The sequence below is a fragment of the Mytilus californianus genome, unplaced genomic scaffold, assembly GCF_021869535.1.
Source record: "Mytilus californianus isolate M0D057914Y unplaced genomic scaffold, xbMytCali1.0.p SCAF_4, whole genome shotgun sequence".
NCBI classification, from domain to species: Eukaryota; Metazoa; Mollusca; class Bivalvia; order Mytilida; family Mytilidae; genus Mytilus; species Mytilus californianus.
In genome coordinates, this window is record NW_026262690.1 from 23,605,503 (window position 1) to 23,631,734 (window position 26,232).

Genomic DNA, 26,232 nt, shown 5'->3' on the forward strand with positions numbered 1-26,232 from the left:
ACTGCAAAATACAGAAATAGTACAAATGTTTTTATAACCATGAGACACATCAAAATATATGTTAAATGAAAGGAGAGTAAATAAGGGAGGTATGAATAAGGCAAATGAATCAGGTGGACAGCATAACAATTATAATTAAAAAACTGGTGTCAAGAGAAAAAATGATGTGGTACCCATTAGAGAATTAATATCAAGAATAAACATTCATGGCCTCCATATGATATTAAAGACATTTGGATATTAGTATCTTTGAAGGAGTTATGCCCTTGGAAACATGAATTTTATGGAATATTGCATTGTAAGCGCTCTCATGCCAATATTTTTTGTACAATTGTTATGAAATTTATATAATAGGTTTACATCTGCAATGACTTGGGTGAGTTTGAAAATCAGCTCTGATATATTATTTTCACAGGAGTTATGTCCTTTTGAAATGTAATTTATATTGAACATTGCCTATAGCACCCTTGCACCTACTTTTCTTGTCAAATTTTTATGAAGTTTATATCAAACACTGATATCATCAATGTCTTGGAAGCGTGCCAACAAACTATTTTTACAGGATTTATGCCTCTTGAAAATAGAAATATATGGAAATTATTACCGATTTCATGCATATATTTCTTGTAAGGTATTTATTTGAAATTAAGTAAATTATTAAGTTATTATATATTAAAAATTGAAAAAAAATTTAGTTATTGTCCGGGGTAGATAAAATATGTGCAACACGGTGGACATTGGAAAGCTGTTTTTTTATACTATTACTAAATATGCAGTATTTTTCTTGAGTTAGAAGTGAGAGGGGGAAATATGGAAAGAGACAATTTGTAAGTTTTTGTGACAAAAAGGAACCTTGAATTTGAATTAAAATAAGACATCTTTACAACTGAATTTACTGGATAATACTTAAATTAATTAAAATCTACATTTTTTATGATCTTTCAGGTTTATGGCATGCTGTTGTGTTTTTCTTTGGTGTGTTTCTGATGTTTAATGGTGACATCACATTTTATAAAAATGGAAAGGTAGGACAATGCAAATGAATGTAAATAAAAAACATATTGAATATCAAAGTCTTGAGCATTATTATCTATTGTTATTGTTTTAATTTTTCATCAAAGAGTTAATATTGCCAAAGTTTTTGCTTTTTAGTCTTTGTAACTTCAAGCATTTTTCCAGATTTATCACGTCCACATTGTTCTTATACAATACTATTTAATGAACATTTTTACAAGTTTCAATAATTAATCATATTTATTGATTAAACAGTTCTTCAAGGACTCGAGAAAAGTGTTGATAATACTTTTTTTTGATAAAAATTAATATTCACTGAAAATATATCCAAGACTAACTTACGTAACAGAGGGTTAAAAAGGAGTCCAGCAACAGAATTTTAACCCTAGGTAATGTTACCATTGGTTAAATAATTTAACACTGGGTTATATTAAACTACGAGTTATATTTAACTAGAAGATGAAGAACCAGGTCCTGGAGGTTATTGTGCAGTCTTCAACATTGACAGTATTTGCCAAAATAAGATCAAGAATGTCTGAGAAATATACATGAACTTTATCATTGGGAACAATTCAATGAATATATATGCATGTTAATTGGTTACATAAACAAAAATAAATTGCAAATTTATTACTGTCATATATGTAAGCACACTGTAAGACCAACCATGTAAGGAAACATATAAAAAAAATTAAAAAAAATTGCACATATAGTGAATGAATTATTGAAGCACTTACAAAAGATCAGGGATAATAACTCTCAGAATTTTTTCTTATGTATACAAGGAAATCAATACTTACATTTGAAAATTAAATGATATTCTGGGCTTGTCCCATAAACACTTTTTTAGTCATTCATACAACTGGCTATATTATTTGATTTTATGTGTAGCCAAGGGCTGGTGTTATCATCTATATATAGTTCATATTTGTGTGGTTTGATTTGCTTTGAGAATATATGACTTTACTATTTTCAGATGATGGGGAACTGGATGCTTGGTTCAGTAGTGTATATAACATGTGTATTAGCTGTCAATATCAAGGTAATGAATATGTTCATCTAGTGAAGAAGAAAAATCTTTCAATTTGTGTGAAATTACCATTATTTGAAAAGGGTTAAGGAGAAATTGAAAGGTCCCATTGAATAAACTCCCCAGAGAACAATAGCTATTGTACTTATTCATTGGGAGAGTTCAACTTGCAAAAATTTAAATAGCCTCACCAAGACCAACTGATTCAAGGGAAAAGTTGTGTCAAAGTCGAAGGGACCAGACCAAAGTATTCCTATTATCCAAGGTTGAGTGTGTTGTAATAAAAATTTGGAATGCATGAAATATAGTATGAGATTTGTGTAATTTAGATACTTAAAACAATGTGCCTTTTTTCGATATGACACTTAATGATTGTGTATTCAATCTCCATATTTTTTTATTCTTCATAATAATCAAACACACAAGTACAGATACAAATCATGCACAAATAAAATCAATAGTCAACACAAATAATTACAAAGGTCAGTCACTATAAATTATGAAATCACTCGCAGAATGAAATAAGTTCTCTGATGAGGTCGTCTGCTTTACATTAAATTATTATGAATTTATCATAATTTTTTTAATCCTTTTATTTATTGTAATTAATGAATTTTAATTGAAACGATTCATTTAATCTCGGCTTGTGTCATTTAAATTCGTTTTGTTTCTATGTCAGGTGAAATATGTTCAACACACTAAAGTTCCGCTTGAACTATCAACAAAGGTCCTAATTACCGGTCATCATAAACATGTCATTTTAACTGTTATAAAAACAAGTATGTTTACTCAGCTTTAATCTCTTTTGAAAATGATTAGGTTACATAAAAAATACATCCGATTTGAATTTTTATCATTAGGTTTGCATCTTTCGAAAACTCTTACTTTTGAACTTCGAGACATCAGGGTCAATTTACATTAATTTTACATCGACGGGACTATAAAATTTACTCGACTTAATATTGGGAATCAACCGAGTTCTACTCATCAGAGGTAATTATGCATTGATCAAACAGGAATTTTACTGGGACCAGTAAATTACTTCGATTCATCCGAGTTTTCGACACAACCGAGTTCGACACAACAAGGTTCGACTGTATTTCCTTTGCCAATAATGCCACGTCATTGTGTAAGCATTCCCCCTGTATAACACAGTATTATACAAATCACTGACATTTATTGAATATTTTTTATGACAAAAAGTAACCATTTGTTTATTTAAATCGAGCTTTATGTGTGACAGTAGCGGGGCGTTATGTTTGCGTGCATTCGTTCTACATTTGTGCGAAAAAAATCCACGTTTGCACGACAAAACGCATTATGTTTGTGCGAAATTAACCTGTTGAAAAGTTACTACATTTGCACGGATTTAAACAAAAACATATGAAAAATAAATCCATAACTTTTTATAAAAAAAAAGACAAAATTTCCTTAATATATTTAAAATAAACTGAAATTATTTTGAACAAATTTACTTAATAAAATAAAAAAAATAAATAGATTAAATTAATTTGAACTGTTTTCCGGCGGAGGAAGTTGAGGACAGTTTTGCAGACTATATAATGTCAAATGCTCCTGTAAATGAAAATTGCAACAAATTTGCTAGGATACAAGTACCAGGCAAAGACTAATCTATAGATGATTCCCGTATAGATATCATCTGCATTTATACTGCGTTTTATTTATGACTATATACTTTGAATGTTCTTTTCCATGATATTCACTGTATTTTATTTAAAATTTTTCTTTTACATAAATGTAGTGCTTTTTAATGTTTATATAAACAAATAAACAAATAAAGACTTGTCTAATATATGTTTATCAATATATGAAATAAGAAGATGTGGTATGATCAGCAATTTATGTTCAAAACAATAATCGAAAAACAAATTACAGGTAAAAAAAACTCAGGTAAACTACAGGTAAATTCGCGCAAATGTTATATCATTTCTCCGCGCAAATGTAATGCTTGTCATTTTCAAATCCGCGCAAATGTAGGTCGCCCGACAGTAGATTATGTATGCTTCCATTAACAACATCTCTTTTTTCTTTGAAACTGCTTTCAAATTCACCCAACTGATATTATGAATCTCCATATTTCATGTGAAAACTGCAAATATTGAGCTTATGAAATATAAGAATCAAATTTATCTTTCATTTAGTTTTGACATAACGTGATGGAATTGTTTAACTTGAACATAAAAAACCTAGTGTGTAATGGGAAATAAATGTTGTACAGACACCTCTAATCATAAATGGAACATTTCATATTTTAGAAATATAAATGACAACTTTTCATTTTATCTTTTCAGCTTGGTTTAGAAACATATTACTGGAGTGCACCAATTTTCTTCTCTTATATTTTTGCCTTTGTGGGGAACGTTGCAATGACATCTCTTTATACTGGCTTGTTATGGCCGTAAGTAAACTAATCCCACTAGATAAAGTATTATGTATTTTGACACTCCTAGGTAGTTATTTTGGGAATATTAAAACCACATATCAAATTATCCATTTCATAAAAATGTTGATGTTGAATAATATGATTTCTTTCAAATTACAAATGTGTTATGTTAAAATTTTGGAAGCTTCTTTGTTAACAACATAATTACTGAAGTCTCAGTGTGTTAATCATTGTACCACTCGACAATCAATCAATCCTTGTACAATTTCTTAAAACAAAAGGTAGATATCAATCCTAATAAACAACATTCTTATAGGTTACAAGAGCGCAATTATTCGTAATGCATTTTCCATAGGGTACCAGTGGTATTTTTTTTCTCGAAGACTACACAAACTAGGGAAAAACGGGAAGCAGTTCCTGTTACTAGAAATGCCAGTGTTGCATTACAACCAAAAAAATATATATGGTCATGCGGCAAAAATTGACTTAAAATGCCGTTGAAAAAGATCATCTATTTTTTTCGCTTAATGAAAAAGGCATATTTTTAATGGGCCGACGTGCAGAAATGGAAGATATTTTCTATACTTTGCAAAATGTGAATTGGATTTTCTGGATTTTTAAAACCTAATTGGATAAGCTTTCGATTAAAAGTAATTCCAATTCTGAATCATCCAATCAGAAGCCTTACAGGATTCTATTCTGAGTACCATCTTGGGGTAAAAAATTTGCCGGTAAAATGTAAACAAATAATTGCGCTCTTGTAACCTATACGGTAATGCAAAAAAAATTCTAAAATTAAGCGCCCGGGCCAAATGAAGCGCTAGCGTCTATCTAGCTCATATCACATCTTCTAAACATTATCTGATCACTCTCTGAATTTGGAGAATTATTTATTGCCAGTCGATCAGGCCAAAAATTTGAACTGATTTTTGGACCAAATACGGTACTGTTCAAAATGACATGAAGATAATGTTTATTTACTGCCCTAATTTTTCAAAGGTCATCCAGCACTGATCATATTGCCGACAAAACCGTTCTGATATGGAAAAGCTACATAGAATTTTGAAGAATGGCTTTAAATGAAATCATTTCTTGAAAAAATACGTTTTTGAAACAGACTATAGTTTTTACAAATTTCGAATATATGATAATATTACTACTTTGGCAAGAAAAACTATTCTTGAACTACAATATTTAATGCCAAGATTAATTTTTCTACTTAGCAATTTAACTAAATCGTTGGTGTTTGCTTAGGGGCACTTTTTGCCAATTTTCACCAAATTTGCTTTTTGCTAGAATAGCAACTGAGTCACGATCATTATGTTTAAAAACCAAAATGTATCTCCAAATTCAAGATATATACATGCTTTTCCCAATAAAAACAGTAGATATCACAGAAACGTTCTATTCTCTTTATACTGTGCCGACATTCGAGCCCACCCTAGTTTCAAATATGGAAATCTATACAAATAGGAAACAGACTATAGCTTGAATGCACGTTGATGAAAAGTCCATTTGACCCCATTAATTGCCGTTTCGCATTTTTTCCAAGCAAAATGACTATTTTTAACATTTTTCAAAGCCTTATTAAAAAAAAATGTCATTTTCCTATAGGTTACAGGAGCGCAATTATTGAGGGGCCTGATGGGGGGGGTCTCATCACGATTCACGAGTTGATTTTTTTGTCAATCACGATTCACAGAAAATAAATTTCCATGATCACGGATCACGAAAATATAAAAAAAAATAAATCTGTAGAAAAACGGATCACGATAGCGAAAATGCGCCGATCACGAAAAACGAAATTAACCCATCAGGCCCCTCATTATTCGTAATGCATTTTCCATAGGGTACCAGTGGTGTTCCATATTTATTTTCTCGAAGACTACACAAACTAGGGAAAAACGGGTAGCAGTTCCTGTTACTAGAAATGCCAGTGTTGCATTACAACCAAAAAAATATATATGGTCATGCGACAAAAATTGACTTAAAATGCCGTTGAAAAAGATCGTCTATTTTTTTCGCTTAATGAAAAAGGCATATTTTTAATGGGCCGACGTGCAGAAATGGAAGATATTTTCTATACTTTGCAAAATGTGAATTGGATTTTCTGGATTTTTAAAACCTAATTGGATAAGCTTTCGATTAAAAGTAATTCCAATTCTGTATCATCCAATCAGAAGCTGTACATGATTCTATTCTGAGTACCATCTTGGGGTAAAAAACTTGCTGGTAAAATGTAAACAAATAATTGCGCTCTTGTAACCTATACTGCTGTACAGGGAATGATAATGTATATCATGATAAAGATCTACTTTAACCCATTCCTATTATAGGTATGTTGATGTCCATGTACTTTGGGAAAAAAATTGTTTCAAACTATTATTATTTTTTCAGAGATTTGATCATTAGCCATCAAGACTTTTATCATTTATTTTTTGTACATGTGTCATGTGGACCAATATGGTTGTGTATGATCATATTGATTGTGATTGCCTTATTACCTGATATTGTCATACGGTGTATTACTGATATACAGAAGACAAAAAATGATAGTAGACGGGTAGGTACCTAAACATATCAATTTAAAGTTTTTGTCTTGTGCATCCAAAAAATAATTAGATATCTTATACATACATATTACTAAGTTAATAAAAGGACTCCTTTGCCATTCAAGCAATTTCTGCTTTCATATTTTGCTTATTGCATATACATTTTTGTGGTTGGACCTATAAAGAGCCATGCATTTGTATTATTCAATAAAGTTCAGGAAAATTAAAAAAAGAAGAGAAGTAAAAGCACCAAATCTTTTTTATTGACTTACATTTGATGATAAATATTTCAACAATTCAAGTCTTATTTCATTTCTTAAGGGGGAATTTGAGATGAATGAAGACATTAATTCAGACCTTTTGCACATAATTGATTTTATGTGAATTCAACTTTCAAAGAAAGTCTCTTTATTTGGAGAATCAGTATCTTCTTATCATGAAACTTGAGGGATCACCGAAATTAATTTTAGTGGTTTTTTTTCAAATTTCCTTCAAATTTTTGAAATGAAATTGATTTTACCACTTACCATTCTTGATAATGGGTTTCCGAATGGGTTCATACCATCCTTTTCTTGAATTACAGGATATAGCTTCTTGAATGGCAAAGGATTCTGGATGCATTTTGTACTGAATGAAATGTAAAAGGTAATTTTCAATTTGAATACAAGAGTTAACCATTTCAACAGTGTAATTTTTTTTCTTCTCGTTTTTCAGAATTTGATATGATTTTTGGAATTAACACTTCAAATACTGTATAAATTTATACATATAGCAATTTTGGAATACTATTTCTTGTGAAACGGTTTTTGCTCATGGCAAAAATAGTGCAATTTTAGTAGCGCCAGACCTATACAATTATATTCAAAATAAAGAATAATATAAATGATATGCAGAATGAAAAAAATAATCTAATTATTTTTGAATGGTATTTTCTTAAGAGTTTGATTTTTAGGCAGATGGTTTTAACAGACTGATATGATTATCTATAGAATCATATGTAAGTGTTTTTATTATTTCTTGCCCTTAAGGCCTTAACTGCTTAATGCTTTTTAGCAGCAAAATGCATTTTCCCCCCCCAATTCCTTAGATAATAGATTAGAAAAGTTCTGCAGAACATTTGAAAGTTTTGTCAGACATTAGGTTTGACAGAAGGTTTGATTTTTAGACACTTGATTTTATTGGTTAAACTTTAGTTTTTTATCATAAGTAAACATTTGGCTCTTTGTGTCTGTACTAATATAAAGATGAGCCAGGAACTGACAGCTTCTACCTTATCTGAATGAAGTGTAAGAATGCTATCAAAACATAAGCCTCCATCCCTTATGTAAATCTACCTTACCGATATCTACTGAAATAGCAGACCTTAATGACTATCACTTACATTTCCCTGCACTTTTCATAGCCAGACTTTTAATTCTTGGCAGGAAGGTCAAATTATTTTTCCTTCAGATCATTGATGAATTATCTCGGCCTTGTTCTTCAATATTTTAATTGATTGAGTTATTGATGGCAGTATAACACTGCATCAGCACACACTGGATATGTCATTGTGAGACAAAAATAGATAAAAATAGATCTATTAAAAGTAAGACCCATGACCCATTCCAAAGATATAGAGCTGTGAAAAATTTGACCATTCACATGTGAAAGAAAAAAATACAGGAGGAAAAAAATTGAATTTTTTCTTTTATTTTTGTCAACTTTTTTTTATAACATGTTGCAAGAATGATGATTAGTTCTATATGATCAGATACCATTAATCAGCAGCAATTGGCTCCTTGTCATATAAAATTACAAACTGTTCCTTGACCAGATTGATTTGTTTATTACATGTTTTTATGGGCGATATAAGACAATTTACATGGACATGCAGGATATGCAATTGCTACTTTAACAGCCTAGACAAGATTTCCTTGTCTAATAGACATGAAGATTTTCTGTGGGTGGAGTAACTTAAGTAATAAGGCAATTTTTAACAGCTCTGGAACTTCATATTAAGTAATTGTGCAATTTGCCTAATTGCTTAATATATAAAATTTACATGGAGGATACAAGGTTTACAATTGTTTTTGACAGGAACCTCTAATGCATAATAAAAGCCTTAGGTTTAAAAAGTTCCGTCATACCATTTACCTGCAAGGAATATTTGCAAAGCATATCCGAGCATGCAGCCTAATTTACAATTAGCTTTTAACTATATATTTAACACACAAAACACTAATTAGATAAATTAAACTTCATTTTTTCCCTTGAACTTTTGTGGACAGGTATGTTTTGCTCTAAAATTGCACTATTTACTTCTTTCACTTTTTTTGTAAGTGATAATTTATGATTAAATCATATAGACTAAAAATAGAACCTTAAACCAGAGAACAGTAAGTCAACATCATTTTATTATTTGTTGACCTGTTTTTCGGATGATTGCTCCTTGTTTTAAGTTGTTTTGGTTTATATTCCTGAAGTTAAACCAATTAAGTGGAGGTGGATTTTTAAAGAAAGTGGAATATGGATTTTTTGTCCACATAATTGGATTTAATTTTTGATGTTGCATATAAGCAGAAGATTTTAAGTTAAATATGTTCATTTTCTTTCAAAAAAATATAATATTTCTATCTACTGTATATTTTAGAAATGGCCAGCAAAACTCTAATTGATTGGCTAATTGTGTTGCAGTTATATTTTCAGAAGAAATTTTACAAATATTTTACATTTCATAGATTGATTGCCAAGTATATTGCTATGAAAATGGTAAAACATTGAATGATTTGAGAGACAACAATTCAGGGTATCAATTCTAAAATGTAATACAAAATTATCTGTTAACAATATTATATGTAAATTATTACTAAAAGAATGAAGAATTAAAACATGGAGTAGACTTTCGTGTTATGTGATGCTTGATTTTCAAGCCTAGAATTTTTCCCTGATTTGTTAACTCTGAAATGTTAATGTATTTGTGTCCTGTTTTGCTTGAAGGCTTACCAATCTAATGAAGATAAATATTTGGTTTCATTTACGAAGCGTGCAGGGAAACTTACATTGTCTACTGTTAATATTATGGATCATGAGTATTAGGTAACGTGTGTGAAGCACTTGTTTGGTTACTAACACAAATAACACTGTAGTTGTAGTAGGTTTGTTTGTCATTTACAGTTTTCACACACACAGTGTTTATATTTATTTCAATCACATGAACTGGAAAACAACAAAGTTTGCAGGTTGAGGGCAGTAAACTGTTTAATTCTTAAATTGACATAAATTATTGTTTTTCTAACACTTTTGATATTTTTTGCTTCCAATGTAAAATTGAGAATGGAAATCAGGAATATGTTAAAGAGACAACAACCCGACCAAAGAGCAGATAACAGCTGAAGGCCACCAATGGGTCTTCAACGCAGCAAGAAAATCTTGCACCCGGAGGTGGTCCTCAGCTGGCCCCTAAATAAAATTGTGTACTGGTTCAGTGAAAATGGACGTCACACTTAACTCCAAAACATATAAAGGAACTAAAATTAAAAAAACATACAAGACTAACAAAGGCCAGAGGCTCCTGACTTGGGACCGGCACAAAAATGTGGCGGGGTTAAACATGTTTTGTGAGATCTCAACCCTCCTCCTATAACTCTAGCCAATGTAGAATAAAGAAACACATAGCAATATGAATGTTTAGTCAGATTCAAAACTTGAATTGGGCATATGATGATTGGATACAATGATAATTTGATTTTTAGTTGTTTAACATTCAATATGCAATCACAAAACTATAGCACAGGCAAAATCTGCTCACATCAATTTTCACATCTAAGAGTGACATAAGCAAGACTGAAGTTTGAAAAAATCTGTCATTCTACACCTCAATGTAGCATGTAAACTTTCAAATCTTTGTAATCCAATGCTGTAAATAACATAACATAAGAATCTATTAAAACAGCTGTGAAAACTGAACTTGACATTTCCTTTTGTTCATATGGAAACAGAATTGCTTTACAGTTCCACAAAGATTGCTTTAAGGTTCAGCTTTAATGTCGTCAGTTTTTTTTGTGTTGTCTGTGTTGAATGTTGTACTGTTCTATTATGAAATTTTTGTAGTACATTTTGAAGTTATCAAATATGTATATTCTGTGGTAAATACAAAGTCATAAATAGTCAGGGATTATGAGATCAGTGAAAGGTAGTAGTATAGTTCATAAATAATAGTGTTTTATTACTTTATCTTATAAGATAGTAAATACTGATAGTATAGTATAATCTCTTAGGTGGATCAGTTGAATCATTTTGGAAGCTGTTTCTTGTTGCTTTTCTTGAAACTTTTTTTTCTATTTGAAGACAACCTAATTTTTTGTTGTTGTTGAAAGCTCCCACTATCAAAATTCTTTAGAAAAATGATATATCCAATACCCTTTCTTTATTAATTTTCTAATTGTTAACTTTCCCATCTTTGGATGACTGACAACTAACTATACCATTTATATATATGTAGCATTTGAACTAACATAAAATTATGAATATATATACCTGTAGCTTTTGAACTAAGACAAACTTATGAATATATATACATGTAATTTCTCATTAACATGGTAAACAGGATAACAGGTAAATTTTTAGTGATTTATGTCCAGTGTATGATAACCATTTCATTTTTTACCTAATTAACATGCACATGTTCTAGTTATGTAGTATTGTATGTATGTTTATATACGTGAAATATTTATTGTTTGTAATTGGCATGTTTGAATGTCATTAGAAATTGTGTAAATTGGTTATGAAGATGTCTTCCTAGATTATTAACTTTGTTCTGCAGACAATTCTGAGGTGATTTGTCTATGATTTTAAAAGAGTTAATAAGGATCCAATGTTCTATCAGTGTTTTTTTTTCTTTCTTTTTTTTAAATTTTATGGATATTTATAGTCATTTTAAATCCAAATGGAAGGGCAGTTTATATTTAGCTGAGTTGCAACAAACTCTTATAATATGCTGAATGCCATCAATATGTCTGGGAGTCAAGATACAGTTTTCAGGCAAAATCTTATGGGCCATCAAATTTGGTTTGATAATTTTCTTTGGGATGAGGAAGAACCTTATAGATTTAGGTCTAAGATCAAGGTCACAGCATTTATTGATAGACTAAAATTAGGGCCTAGTTTTGGTTTCCAAATTTTATCTTTTGAGCTTTATGTCCAACTTTTACCAACATTTTGTTGATAATGCCTCATGGAATGAAGAAGACTTATATTTATTTTGCGGTCAATTGATCAAAATTCAAGGTCATATAAGTAATTGATAGACTGAAATTTGGAAAAATTTTGGTTTCTTGACTATATTTTTGGAACCATTTGTCCAACATTCAACTCAACTTGAGAATGCCCAGTGTCAATGAATTTAAAAAAAAAATGCTATCCTACTCTTACTTATCATTAACAGTTTATAGATTTGTAAATTTAGCATGCAAAACGAATTACAGAATCTACATTGAATGACATGCATGTTAAAACACCTGACTGCAACTGAATTTGATGCATATTTATACAGCCAATCACTGATCTTACCACAAGTTCCAATACACAGATATATTTCATCATTTATGCATTTTACATTTTTACATATCAATGCAAGAGTACTATACTATAAGTGATATGGTTTGCTACTGATCCATAGGGGGTGAGGCTGAATCTCCTATGGATTGTACTAACCCTTTATGGATCTGTAGGGGGTCAGTAGCAAACCATATTTTATGAATTTATCGCACACAGGACTTTTCCTGCCAAGTTTTGTATAAAAATAAACTATGAAATGTAATAACATGAATTCATAATGTCACCATTAATAGTAGATGTGATGTCATGAACCCCATATAAAGTTTATTGACCCAGTACGGATCCATAGGGGGTCATCATGCGACAGCATTAATCCAATCATAATTCACTAATTTAAGCAAGATGTGATAAATGTATAGTTGATGCCTGGAACAGGAGATATTTGAAAGTTATAATATTAAAGCCCTGACATTTACCATGTACAAGAGACATTTAATACCAGTGTGTTAATTGATTGTTTGGAATTTGGGTTCATGTGTTTCTTTTGAATGTGTTCTGTTTATTTTCATGCATAAGAATTAGGAAGGTATTTTTTTCATGGTATTTCATGTTTCAAAATTGAAAGTTGAAATTTCCAGAGTTAATGTGGGCTCTTAAGGTAAAACATTCAACAACCATCAAAATCCAATCACTAATGGAGCAGCTTAGTTATGGTATGATCTTATGATAGTATTTTCTCATTACATGTATAGGCAACACTACAAAACATCACTTCACATCACGGTTTATATTATTAGATTTGTAATCTATGTAATATGTAGGTGATCATTACTTTATGATCAATGTTACATATGTTTAGTTTAAACATATTTTATTTGCATAAACACAAATTGGATAAGACACTAGTCAAACAGACTTATGAAGCCTTCTCCATTCAACATATCTAACAATACAATATATAAGAGCATGAATACATTATATAGTATTTAACATTTGTATGATTTGGACAGAAATTTAAGTGGTGCAAAAGAAGAAAGATAGGGGAAAAAAATAGAACACAAAAAACAACTATGAAATAAAATAATAAAAAAAACCCCAAAAACAGCTGAACTCAGAGGATGATGTCATGTGTGTGTGGTTATGTTTTACTATTTTAAAATCACTAAAATTTTAAAAATAAAAAATCTTTTCAACCCTCTAATAAAACTAAAACACATGTTTAAAGATATTGTCATTTTGCTCCTGAGTAAGTAGACTACTACCTGAGCTTAATAATTGTTTATTAAATGGACATTTATTTGGAAGCCAGCTAAGATTTTCTAAAAGCTTACTTCCTTTTCCTTTTCCTGAATATAATACACATTTAAAAAAGAAATTATGTGAATCTTCATGATGCATGTGTTTATGTCCATGTATGTATAAACAGTTAATATTTTAAGTAGAATTGAAGTCACAATAATAGGAATACATGTCCAGTAAATGTATTTCACAGATTTATACAGATACTATGAATAACGACTATTAAAACACCACTTAAACAGGGTAAGGGATATATGCATTCTATACAACTAACAATGCTATGGTGAGAACATTCCTGGAATATTAGTTCATATATGTAAGCATTGCAGTGTGATGTTTTGGTATATGTGTTCGCATCAGAATACTGGGAAAATGAGATAAAAAGCTTATACTTGTAATAATATTTGATTTGAATTTGTTTTTTTGTAACTGGTGTATAAATGCATTTGGATTTTTAGCTTTGTATCATTGATTGATCACATGAGTGACTTGAAATAAGATTCTATAAAATTTTTCAAATATTCAGTAGTTAGTATTGTTTATTATGATAATATCTTTATTCTCTTTTTCAGCCACATTCGGATTCGACGATACCTCTGAAGGAGTTGTCTCCACTTGAAACAGAGAAATTTGTCACAACTAGTGATGATTCTCCACAGCTGAAATCCTTTGTACAAAAAACAAACTTGTGATATAACTTTTTTGCATATTGATAATGTTTAACATATCGTTTCATTTAATTTGTTAATGCAGTTATATTTATGAAAGATTGAAGAATATTGAATTGTCCTATGCAAAGGTATGTACTTATATGTTTGATATATTTTCGTTGGAGAACTTAACCTTAAATATCTAAAGTATATATTGATTTTCACTAAAGTTGTTTGTTTTATTATCAATGTAGTTAATAGTCTTTAATGTTCTAAACACAAAAAAGGGATCAATAAGTGATTTTGACCTTGCCATATAGTACTGGTGCTCATCATTAAGGGCATACGACACAGTTTCGATCCCACTGTGATTTATTTACGAAAATTTGCATACAAGCTATTTTTCACTTGGTCAATTAAAAAATATACCTTCATGTTCTAAATTTAGAGTAAAATGGGGTTGAAATTTTAGACATTTACCTAAAACTTCTGTTTCTTGGACATTTCTATCCTTTGGATAGACATATTAAACTTTTTGTTTCAATAGATTAACACATGCAGATTTATGTAAAATGATTTGGAATATCTTCTTTACAAAAGTATCCTCTTAATTTGTGTAACAATTCTTTGGAAATAATTCATTTTTATTAAATTTTCAAGATTTTAGGAAAAAAAGGCATTTTTTGCTGTATATTTATCTAATTTAAAAAAAAATCATCGTTGATTTCTTTATAAAAATTGGAATAAATAATCTTCATACAGTTTCAAGTCAAATGTCATTTTAAAAAAGAGGGGTCCATGTACTCGTTTTCAAGCTAATGATTAAAATCACTCGAAAAATGCATCTTTTCCCGATATGTCACAGTTTGACGTTTAAAATAACATTTTATGTTAGCAATGTCATTACCTCCCCTGTAACTGTATCATGTGCCCTTAAAGACCGCATGTTGACTTTGGTTAATTTAGGTTGGTTTTCTGTCATATTGACATTTACCATACCTACCTTAGAGAAAATGTAATATACTTTTGCATAAAAATGCCTTTTACCAACTTAATTATATTTATTTTTTTCTAAATCCTGAACAACCTCATATCTGAATTCTGTTGTTATTTAAAGCTTTAAAAAAAACCTTAGAAATTATAAGGACCATGGCTACCAAAATTGTATTAAATCATCCAAAGCTTAGCCATAGAATGAGCTTTAAACCATTGAAACATTAAGGTCAAAGTTCAGGGTTAGAATATCATGGATTTGTACGCTTTAAGGCACTATTGAGCTAAATTCTTGCATCTTAAATCTTCACTAAATCTTGATTTGACCAAGAGTAGAGAATCTAATTTTCTTTGCAATTGGTGGAACTTGAAACCTGTCAATAAAAAGAGATGAGGTTCATACATCAATAAGACAACACCCTAACAACACAAATTTTTTTTTTAAAACTTGATGTTTATTGTCATAGGGTCAAGGTCATTCAAATGTCATTGTAGAAAAAGAGCCATTGAAATTATGTGCTATTCAAGACTGAACAACTTCTTGAATTTTCACAATAAAGTTACCTTTTAGCAAATTATATGAATTATTTTACTGAGAGTTTGAACTGGAAAAGGAATATAGAACTTAAAATTTAGTAGTAAAAAAATATATTTATATTAGTAAAAGGATTTCCCAGCTTTAACAAAATCAAGATGTGTATTAATGAGATCAATAGATCTTAAACAAATGTTGATAGAGTTGTCTTTCTTCCAAGGTAGTATTTAGTAAATTTTTGACATGTATAAGCCCCATCAGATTGTTGTAATCTTATACTTACCTCAGTTTATATCATTGATAAAAGTATCATAACAAAAATATTTGTAACAAGTTTTGATGTTTACATGAACTTATATGTTTTGTTGAGTCATTTTTTTATGTTATATTTTGATTAATGTGTTGTTAAAATGTGATGTGAGAAGGTCAGGGATTGTTACATATTTGACTGTATTTTGTAAGTAGTTATACCCCACTTATCTACAGTGGAGGTGTATAGTGGTTTGCCTATCATTTTTTCATCTGTCATCACTTGATATTGATTACTACTTCAAATCCAGAAACCCTATTTCAATGAAATGGTTAGTAAATCAAAACCTACTTCAAATCCATAGACTCTATTTCAATGAAATGGTTAGTGAATTTAAAGTACACAAAGACACCCACATTTTTTTTTTTTTTTTTTCAAATGATATTTTTGTTTCCTATTGCAAAACATGGAATGTGTCCTATCTTTGAGAGAATGAGTTCTTTTTTATATCATTTATTCCTCTTGACTGCCAGAATATTTCAACAAAAATTTCATAGAATCTTCAGACGATGAATTCAGTCTCACTTTGTTCAGTCTCAGTCTCACTTTGTCTATAGTTGTGGCATATATGAGATTGACATACCCTCAAGTCTGGTAACTTCATTTTCCAGTAGGTCTTTTCATTTCATAACATGGGGTTAAATGAACGGAAATACCAGACACACACATTTACTGGTCAGCATGGTATGACATATATTGAAGACTAAGAAACTTGTCTATTGTTAAATATCATATGCTGACTTCCAAATGTCTTTTATTTTATGTTTTATGTTAAGAGGTTTTTGTCTAGTTGATATAGACCACTTGTCTCCTTTCATGCATATTTTATTTTCGTTGGTATTATTCTGTAGGCAAACAATGACTTTTGCATATCTATTTAACTATGGTGAAACAAGGTATAGATTAGTGAGCTTTGTGCAATTGTTTTTCTCTAGTGACATGTTGTGAAGAAGCCATTCTCTGGTGACATGTTGTGAAGAAGCCAGATATATGAATTACTTTTCTAGTGTTGAGGAGCAGAGACAGTCTTTAACACCTGATGTAATGTCTTCTGGTGAGGCCCATTTCAGAATAAGGATTTTAGATGATACATATTTGACATTTGGTATATTTTTGTAAACATTTGCATATCGTTATGCATATTGATTACATGCAAAATATGAGACTCTGTCACTCAGTTCAGCTGCAATAACTGAAATATTATCACAGTTGAGAGGTGAAGTGTTCTAAGTATAGGTGTGTTCCTTGAGAGGTATTTAATTTCTGATGCTGTTGCATTTACACCCGTTCATTTCAGTTTCTAGCAGATTGTAAGGCTTAGTCATGCTTCAGTGACTTTGACAGACTTTCAAAATGCATTTTTATTTACTATTTTGGTAAAGCAGGCAAGACATATCACTGTGTTAACTGTTTCACAATATAATTGAAAGTTTTTAATACATATGATTCCATGATTTTTGTTTAACTGAAAGAGAGATTTCCATGAAAGTTTTCTTTGCATTCATGTTTAATGTAGATGATCAAGGTGCCATATCAATGTGAATATATTTTTTTTCAATACTATTTTCTTACTTTTGTTTGTTATATCAATTTTACTGCACCAGATGCATATATCCAAAGTTAAAGTCTCTTTAGTGATGTTTGAGGCCAAAACATTTAAAAATCCAAGACTGAATACAAACGTTGAAGAGCTGACAAGTAATTTTATAAATGAAGCATCCAAAGCAGAGAAAAAGTGTGTTTAAAATTGATGTTGCAAGCAATATTTTTAGTTGTTGAAGTATCTTGTTTTATTTGAACATTTTGATTGCATTTTAATTTTTCATGATTTTGCTTATAATTTATTTTCTATTAGTATGTAATATGTTTATTTTTGTACTAATTAAAGCTGCAATGCAACAGAATCTTAACTATGCAAATAAAAAATGAATAAAACAATCTTCATTAAACTAATTGATCACTATAATAATTCCATGTTAATATATTAATAAGAAAATGTGGTATGATTGCCAACTTTACATCACAGTTCAAATTATGTAGAAATTAGCAACTATAGGTAAATATAGGGCCTTCGACAATCAGCAGAACCCTTAACACATAGCAAGCTATAAAAGGCCCCGACATGACAAATGTATTTATTCAAAGAAAAAATTTGTCCTGATTTATGTAAAAAAAAAACAATAAAAACAAATATAATATACAACAATGAACGTCAACCACTGAATTATAGGCTCCTAACTTTGGACATGCACATACAGAATGCAGATGGGTTAAAACATGTGTGCTGTCTCCCAACCAACAACAAACCTGGGACAGTGGTTTAACAGCATACTATAAGAACAAACTACAAAAATCAGCTGAAAAGGCTTGACTCATCAGATGGACACAAAGCACACACACAAAAACAATCAGATGGACACAAAATACCCCAAAAAAACAATTAGATGTACACAAAGCACACACAAAAAAAACATCAGATCTATAAAAAAATAAATCCGATGACACAAAGCACACACCAAAAACAATCAGATGGAAACAAAACACACAGAAAACAATTGGATGGACACAAAACACACACAAAAAATCCCAAATCAGATGGACACAAAACACACACAAATAATCCCAAATCAGATGAACACAAAACACACACACAAAAAACCAACCAATCAGATGGACCCAAAACACAGTAAAAAAGATCAGATGAACACAAAGCACACACAAAAACCAATCAGATGGACACAAAGCACACACAAAAAAAACCAATCAGATGGACACAAAACACAGTAAAAAACCAACCAATCAGATGGACACAAAACACAGTAAAAAAACAACCAATCAGATGGACACAAAGCACACACAAAAACCAATCAGATGGACACAAAACACAGTAAAAAAATCAGATGAACACAAAGCACACACAAAAACCAATCAGATGGACACAAAGCACACACAAAAAACAAATCAGATGTACACAAAAGCACACAAAAAAAACCAAATCAATCAGATGGACACAAAATACACACAAACAACCGCAACCAATCAGATGGACACAAGGGGGGTGCTCTTTTGAAATACATGTTCAATATGGAAAATCCACTAGTGCCTCATGCCAAAATGTTTCATCGCAGTAAGTGAAATTTATGTCAAACGTTTACATTAGCAATATCTCTGATGGTTTCAGATGGCAGTGCCAATCCTACTTGGAATTGGAACTTCATTTTGTATATGGTAACATTTAGTCAATTTCTTTCTTATTTATCCCAGGTTACGGTCACAGAAAGTAAAAAAAAGACTGAACATTGAGTATAAAAAGGATTTCCTGATGATGAACCAAACGCTAACATTGGTAGTTACAAATATGAGTTGAAGATTTCTATCAATTTTGAAGTGAATACCTTGAACGCTAAGGTCACATTTACTCAATAAAAATTAGAATTATAATTGGAACCTTACCGTGAACAAGCATTGGGAAAATTAATGATATAACAGTCTTTTATTATGTTTTAGTTTAATATTTGTGTAATGAAAAATGCTAGTATCTGCATAGATAATAGTAAGATGAAAGAAAAAATGAATGTAAATTCGCCATAAAAGTAAGAGCAGTTACAGCATTTCCTTGTCAAATATCATTCTGTGTTTTGTAATAAACTTTCTTATGACGATTGTTGTCCTGTAATTGAAATGGAAACACCTTTGTGTAGAACGAAAACAGACTTAAGACTAAAAAGCAAACTCAGATTTTTAGAACTGCATTTGTGTTTAGATATTCAAATCTAAAGTATTTAGTCATACTTAAAAAAGGACCCCGCCACAAGATTTTTCATAGAAACACGTTGATATGAGTGAAATATATTTGTTAAATGAGAGTACAATGGCAACTGTGGTTAAATTTCAAATATGGCATTTGTGTAAAGTTTGTGAAAAGATTTAATCGATTTTATCTATTTATTTTTTAACTTTTTAAGGAAAATCATGGCTGCTATACTTTCTCTAGTCTTCAGTTCTTTCCTTCAACAAATACAATTATGATTGATTGATTGTTGGTTGCTTAACGTCCAGTGGCAAATATTTCATGCATATTCAGGACGAAATACAATTATGAAAATATCCATGTACAAAAAGAGAAATCTATAGGAACTACTTACCGCGTCTTTACTATACTTAATCCGTTGGATGTGTACTGATTAATATTATGGTGTGGGATAATAAGTGGAAATTGGGCTTTGATCTAATTACAGTAACTGCGGGTACTCTTTGATTGGTACTCTGTGTCCTTTGTCCTTTTGTTATTTATTTATGTATAAATTAACGAAGATGTGGTACGATTACCAATGAGACAACTATCCACAAGTGACCAAATGATGTAGAGATATTTATTACTTAATGCTTAGTACTGATCTGATGAGTCAATATCTTTTCAATTGATGTCTACAGTTCGTTTTATGACATTACTGTCCCAGTTTGAGTGGGGGTGGACGGTTGATCATTGATGTAGTATACATCAGGCCGTTGGTTTTTTCTATTGGATTGTTTTACATTTTGTCAACCCAGTTCATCAGTATATATAGCTGACCATACGGTATGGATTTTGACCATTGTTGAAAACCGTATGATAACCAGTATTATTCATATCTATCTTTGTCGTTTCTTTTTTTTTAAATAGTTATCTTATTGACAGCCATACCACATCTATATTTTTTTTATAACATTGATTTCTTTTTTCTCTTTTAAACTACAAAAAAATTAGTTTTCAAAAGACATAGAAGTTTGATAAAGTGTAAATATAAATACTAGTCCCACATCGACATTAAAAACAGTCAAATTTGCATTTAAAGATTGAGAAATATTTTCCACCATTAGCAATATAAAAGTAAACTTTTTCTTTTGCTTACTCACCAGCTTGGGAAAAAACAAAGCTTCACCCGAGATAGCTAACTGAAGTTTGCCTATCATTATGCCTTATGCAAAATCATGACAAAATAGAAGTGATTTTTCTTGCTTAGTTGTATACGCGACCGTTTCATTGCGATTATTGGGGATATATTATTCCTATGTATGAAATCTTAGGAATTATTAATATGAAATATGATATCGTAACCTGTTTTCAAAGGTTTAGGCTCTATTCCGTTGTTCTCATCAAAAGTAACATACATAATGTACTATTATAAAATCTGTAGACGAATGAGGTTTTATGTGTTTCCATTACACAATGTACATCTGCTTTTCTCCCAAAAGTTGTTAATAAGTCCTGGCACTTCGTTATCCTTTTCATTAGTTCTTGAACCTTAATATTAGCTTTTACCTCGCATAGGATTTTGTCTTCATTCATTTGTTAAATTTTGATAATGTTTTAGGGATGGATCTGTTTTACAAACTGTTTTACAGGCCGTCCTTGAATAGTTTAGGCTTATTTACATGTAAAACGTGTCTCCTTTATGTCCTATACATATATCTTACTTATGATTAGTTCAATAATTACAATGTAGAAAACATGTAATTTTGTAGTTTATACTTACTTAGATTTTTCACTGTTTTATTAATCGTTCATAAAATCCGTTTTCTCTAGTGTGTCACTATTGACTGTGTTTCTTATTATTAACATTTTCAGTCAATATTTTAATCTTAAACATTATACTAGATGTGACAGTTTGGGTCCAAATGTGTCCAAGAATCTAATGTTATTAAAAATGTTGTCCAATTTGCAGAAATAAATGTTGATTCTGTGAACTTCATTTAATGCTAGATTTCTTTATGTGTATACATATTTCTTTTCAATTGAGCTAGTCAATGCAATTAATGTTCTCTACACATGGGAAATGCTTATTGTGCTCTTCGCTTGCAAAAACTTTGGTTGCGCTTCGTGTCAATTTAGTCACACATTATTGAAAGTCTATTTCTATCAATATTTGTACTCTCTGTATTATGTCTAAACTTACAAAATATGATCAACAACGGTAACACACTTCTGTAATATTTTTGTGAGTTCACAGGGCAATATAAGCCCAATATGATATGTTTGAGGTGTACAAAAATATAAAACAATTTGTCATCATGACATTATGCTATAAAATGATATTGGTCTACATGTATATATGAACATGTTTATGGCTAACACCTTGTTTCTAAGGCGCAGTCCTCTTGTTTGTTTTCATTGTTATTTTCTTGGATTTCATTTATATTTTGCATTGGAAGACAGTTCCTTATTATATTTCTTCCGTTTTCTTCCAATTGTCTATCATCGACAGAGTTTTGTTGGTATATATTTCTTCCGTTTTCTTCCAATTGTCTATCATCTACAGAGTTTTGTCGGTATATATTTCTTCCGTTTTCTTCCAATTGTCTATCATCTACAGAGTTTTGTCGGTATATATTTCTTCCATTTTCTTCCAATTGTCTATCATCTACAGAGTTTTGTCGGTACATCTTTCTTCCATTTTCTTCCAATTGTTTATCATCTACAGAGTTTTGTCGGTATATATTTCTTCCATTTTCTTCCACTTGTCTATCATCTACAGAGTTTTGTCGGTAAAGATGATTATTAACTCTGTTATTTAGAATTGCTAGCTGAAGTTTATTGTCCTGTTCGCTTGGCAATGCTTTTGTCAATTTCTCCCAAAACCAGGGATCAGTAACATGAAGCGTCACATGTGTTTTTATATAATATTTCACTTCTTCGTCCATATAGACGTTTTCTTGGCCATCAATTACTATTACGATCATGTGATTGCATTTATGTCTGATAGACTTTTCGGATGCAGTTCGAAACGTAAACAATGACCATTCATCTTCTAAATAGGGTCCTGATAAAAGGAAAATTGTATGTCTACATATATCTATAGCGTTTAAAATATTCTCTTCTTTTGAAGCACCAGGAATGAAATCTCGATCTGGAACATGAAGAATATATCTAAGTTCCTGTAAAACAGGAGTGAGTGTCTTCAAAGCAATATGAATATCTCTGTCTGAATAAGATAAAAAAGCATGCACTTCTTCAGTATCTAAATCATCTCCATTCTCGTAAGTTTCAAGAACTATTTTTCTTAGATTTGGAAATTTTCTATGATTAATGTTCGTGTACTGGGGCATTAGATAAAGAATTTTTTCAAAAAATAATTTTTCGCTTGTATTTATATATCTCCCCCTTTTAATATATCTTTTAAGGTCTTTGTTATCAATTGATTTCATCGATATTTCATGAAAAATTATAATTGCATAATTTGTGCGCATATCTCTTATTTTTTCTTGTGCTTCATTCCATGCTATTTTGACAATATCAGAATCGACTAAGAAGTCTTCCGATAGTACTAAAATCATTCTTTTACTTCGCCTTACAATGCTACAGATATTTTCTTGATATGAAAAACCGACTACAAAATCTCGTGACATTTCACAAACCATGTAAGCTTTGTCGCCTGCTTCCAACGGAGCAACCACATGTTCCATCACCCAGTCCGTTAACGGTTTAGAATGTATAACAATACAGTCTAGATCTTCATTTTCATCCTTTTCATCTTTGTCAAAGGGATGAAGTCCAAAGTATATGAAAATTAAAACTTTTAGCTCTAATCTGAAGACGAAACCACATGCTAACATAACTATAAACAGAAGGACACTAACAGATGACGAAACACTCGGAGCAATTACATGCTTAAAAGTATTAAAGGCTTCAAGACATACGAACTTGTCATCCTCCACGGATATCAACTGATGTCCTCCTTCATTTCCATAAGCACATGCGACATCCATCCAATCGGACACCATATGCTGATGTTTTAATATCCATGATTTCATCCACAGTGTCTTACAATCGCATACAAAAGGATTATCTTTAATGTGAAATCGAACACCAGATAGTCGTTGTATTAACTTTGGCAAATGTATCAAATAATTAGAATCTAAATAAAGTTTTCTTATATCGTCTCCCAAAATGTTGATAATGTCATCACTTACATCACTTATAGAATTATGACTTAAAATGATATCTCTAGCGCGAGCGAAATAGTTCGTTTCTTGAATATGTGTAATGTTATTATTTTGAAACCATAAATCTAAGGTTCCTGCAGGTAGTTTTTCTGGGAAACCTGTTAAACTTGTGTTTCGACAGTCAACTATTATAATATTATTAACGGACCACCGGAAACATCTGCATTTGGTTGGACAGAATTCAACATCGACTTCGCAATATGTTTCCTCTTCGGTCACACTAAGCAGCGACCTCTCGTTTAACCCGATTGGTCGTTTACATTTCCAGTCAGAAAAGAAATATTCGTCTCCATTAAATTCACCGATCTGAACTTGTGATTTTATCCATTTCGAAAAAGAAATTATTCTGCAGTCACACAATATGTCATTCTTGTCTAGGATAATGTTAAAATTTTGCAGAATCAATCTAAAATATGTTTCCACGTCTTTCGAATGACCTATTCTCGTAACATTACTACCCATGCCCTTTTCATTTGAAGCATCGAATCCAATTATAGTAACATTACTACCTGTAAGGTCAATCATTCTCTTCCTGGTTTTAGTGAGTCTGTGGTTAATGTTGACATTGTTTGTTGCTGTTGATTCAACAGTACTTTCTACTAAATATGTATAACTGACATTTTCAAGAAGAGCACGAACATTGTTAAAGTTAATATTGGTGTACCCTAAATTTACTCTCTTCAGCTGACGTAAATAGAAAACGACCACAGGAAATTCAGATATTGGATTAAACTGTAAACCAACCTCTTCAAGATGTAAACTTAGAACAGGAAATGATTCTGATGGAACTGACGTTAGCTTGTTGGATTCAAGATGTATTCTCTTCAGTTTTTCAAGTCTTGCAAATATATCATGAGGAAGTGAGGTTAGAGCATTTGCAGACAAATCCAAATTAATGAGGTTACTCTGATCACGGAATATGTCCTTGACCAGTTTTGCTAATGAACAATTCTTCAAATTTAAATTCCTTAAATCTTTTAATCCGTAGAAAGAACCAGATGGAATTTCTTCTAATAAATTTTCACTTAAATCTAAACTTTGTAAACCAGTGAGTTTAGTAAATGTATATTCGTTTATATATCTTAAGTTGTTATGTTTAATTGATATCATATCTAATCTTCCTGTAAATTCAAAGGTTCGTAAGTCGACGATTTTATTGAAGTTTATGTTTAAATAGCGTCGGAAAATATTTCTAGGAACTTGTAAGTAATAAGGAGCAGCGTAATGATTATCATGGTAAACCGATCGAGATAAATTGTAACCTAGGATTTCTGGGTTATCATTCCATGGAAATTCTGGAGGAACTGATAAATTGTTCTTTTCCAATTCTAATGTTTGAATATTCGGAAATTTTCTTTTGAATTCGTTTGGGAATTCTGTGAAACCTTGAGATGATAATGATAATTCTGCAATATTTGGAAAAACTTTAGTGCAGTTTACTATTTCAATCACATTGGAGGCTGTAGTATTAGGTGGGGTAGTAAATGCTAGAGACTTTACACCTTCCAGACCCGCACAGCTTGAAATATTTCTGGAATAAGATAAACATGCTTCTTTTCTAGGATCGTACTTATTTTCAAACATCGTAATGACCAACAAAGTCGTAGCACTGGCAAATTGTTGAATGTCATAGTGCCCTATTGTACACCTTGTAATCTGTATATAAGCAAGAATATTGGAATATTTTTTGCCCCCATATTCTGTCAGAAAAATCGGGTGAACTTGTCCACATCGGAAGATGAAAACGACTATATTTTCCATGTCTTCGCTGAAGTTGAACTCTTGGAAGTAACGTGTTGTGTTAACGATACATCCTTCAAGAACATTGTCAGGAACTTTTATATGATATAGTATTGCTGTGGTAGATAAACTTTTTCCTTTTCTATTTAATATATTCATTGCAGGTAGTTGCTTTTTCCGAAATTCG

At 30.8% G+C, this 26,232-nt stretch overlaps 2 protein-coding genes across 17 annotated transcripts in view; one reads left to right on the plus strand and one right to left on the minus strand.

Moving 5' to 3' along the window:
• LOC127737740 (phospholipid-transporting ATPase IF-like) overlaps positions 1-15,910 on the plus strand; it is a 74,530-nt gene extending 58,620 nt beyond the window's left edge. For 2 of the 16 annotated variants that reach the window (XM_052248604.1, XM_052248605.1), the window contains 5 exons: positions 946-1,025; positions 1,991-2,056; positions 4,357-4,463; positions 6,846-7,011; positions 14,407-15,910. In XM_052248604.1, coding sequence (XP_052104564.1) covers positions 946-1,025; positions 1,991-2,056; positions 4,357-4,463; positions 6,846-7,011; positions 14,407-14,526 — 539 coding nt within the window. In that variant the 3' untranslated portion in view covers positions 14,527-15,910. Of the gene's footprint in view, positions 1-945; positions 1,026-1,990; positions 2,057-4,356; positions 4,464-6,845; positions 7,012-7,583; positions 7,646-7,938; positions 7,998-9,717; positions 9,802-9,976; positions 10,076-14,406 lie in introns of those variants that run through there. The other 14 variants (XR_007999793.1, XR_007999794.1, XR_007999795.1 and 11 more) reach the window with 14 other exon arrangements.
• A 5,841-nt stretch (positions 15,911-21,751) lies between these two features.
• On the minus strand, positions 21,752-25,942 carry LOC127699261 (protein toll-like). The gene has a single exon (XM_052203014.1). It carries the CDS (start codon positions 25,887-25,889, stop codon positions 22,431-22,433), a length of 3,459 nt encoding a protein of 1,152 aa, XP_052058974.1. The 5' UTR covers positions 25,890-25,942; the 3' UTR covers positions 21,752-22,430.
• Between the last annotated feature and the right edge of the window lie 290 nt (positions 25,943-26,232).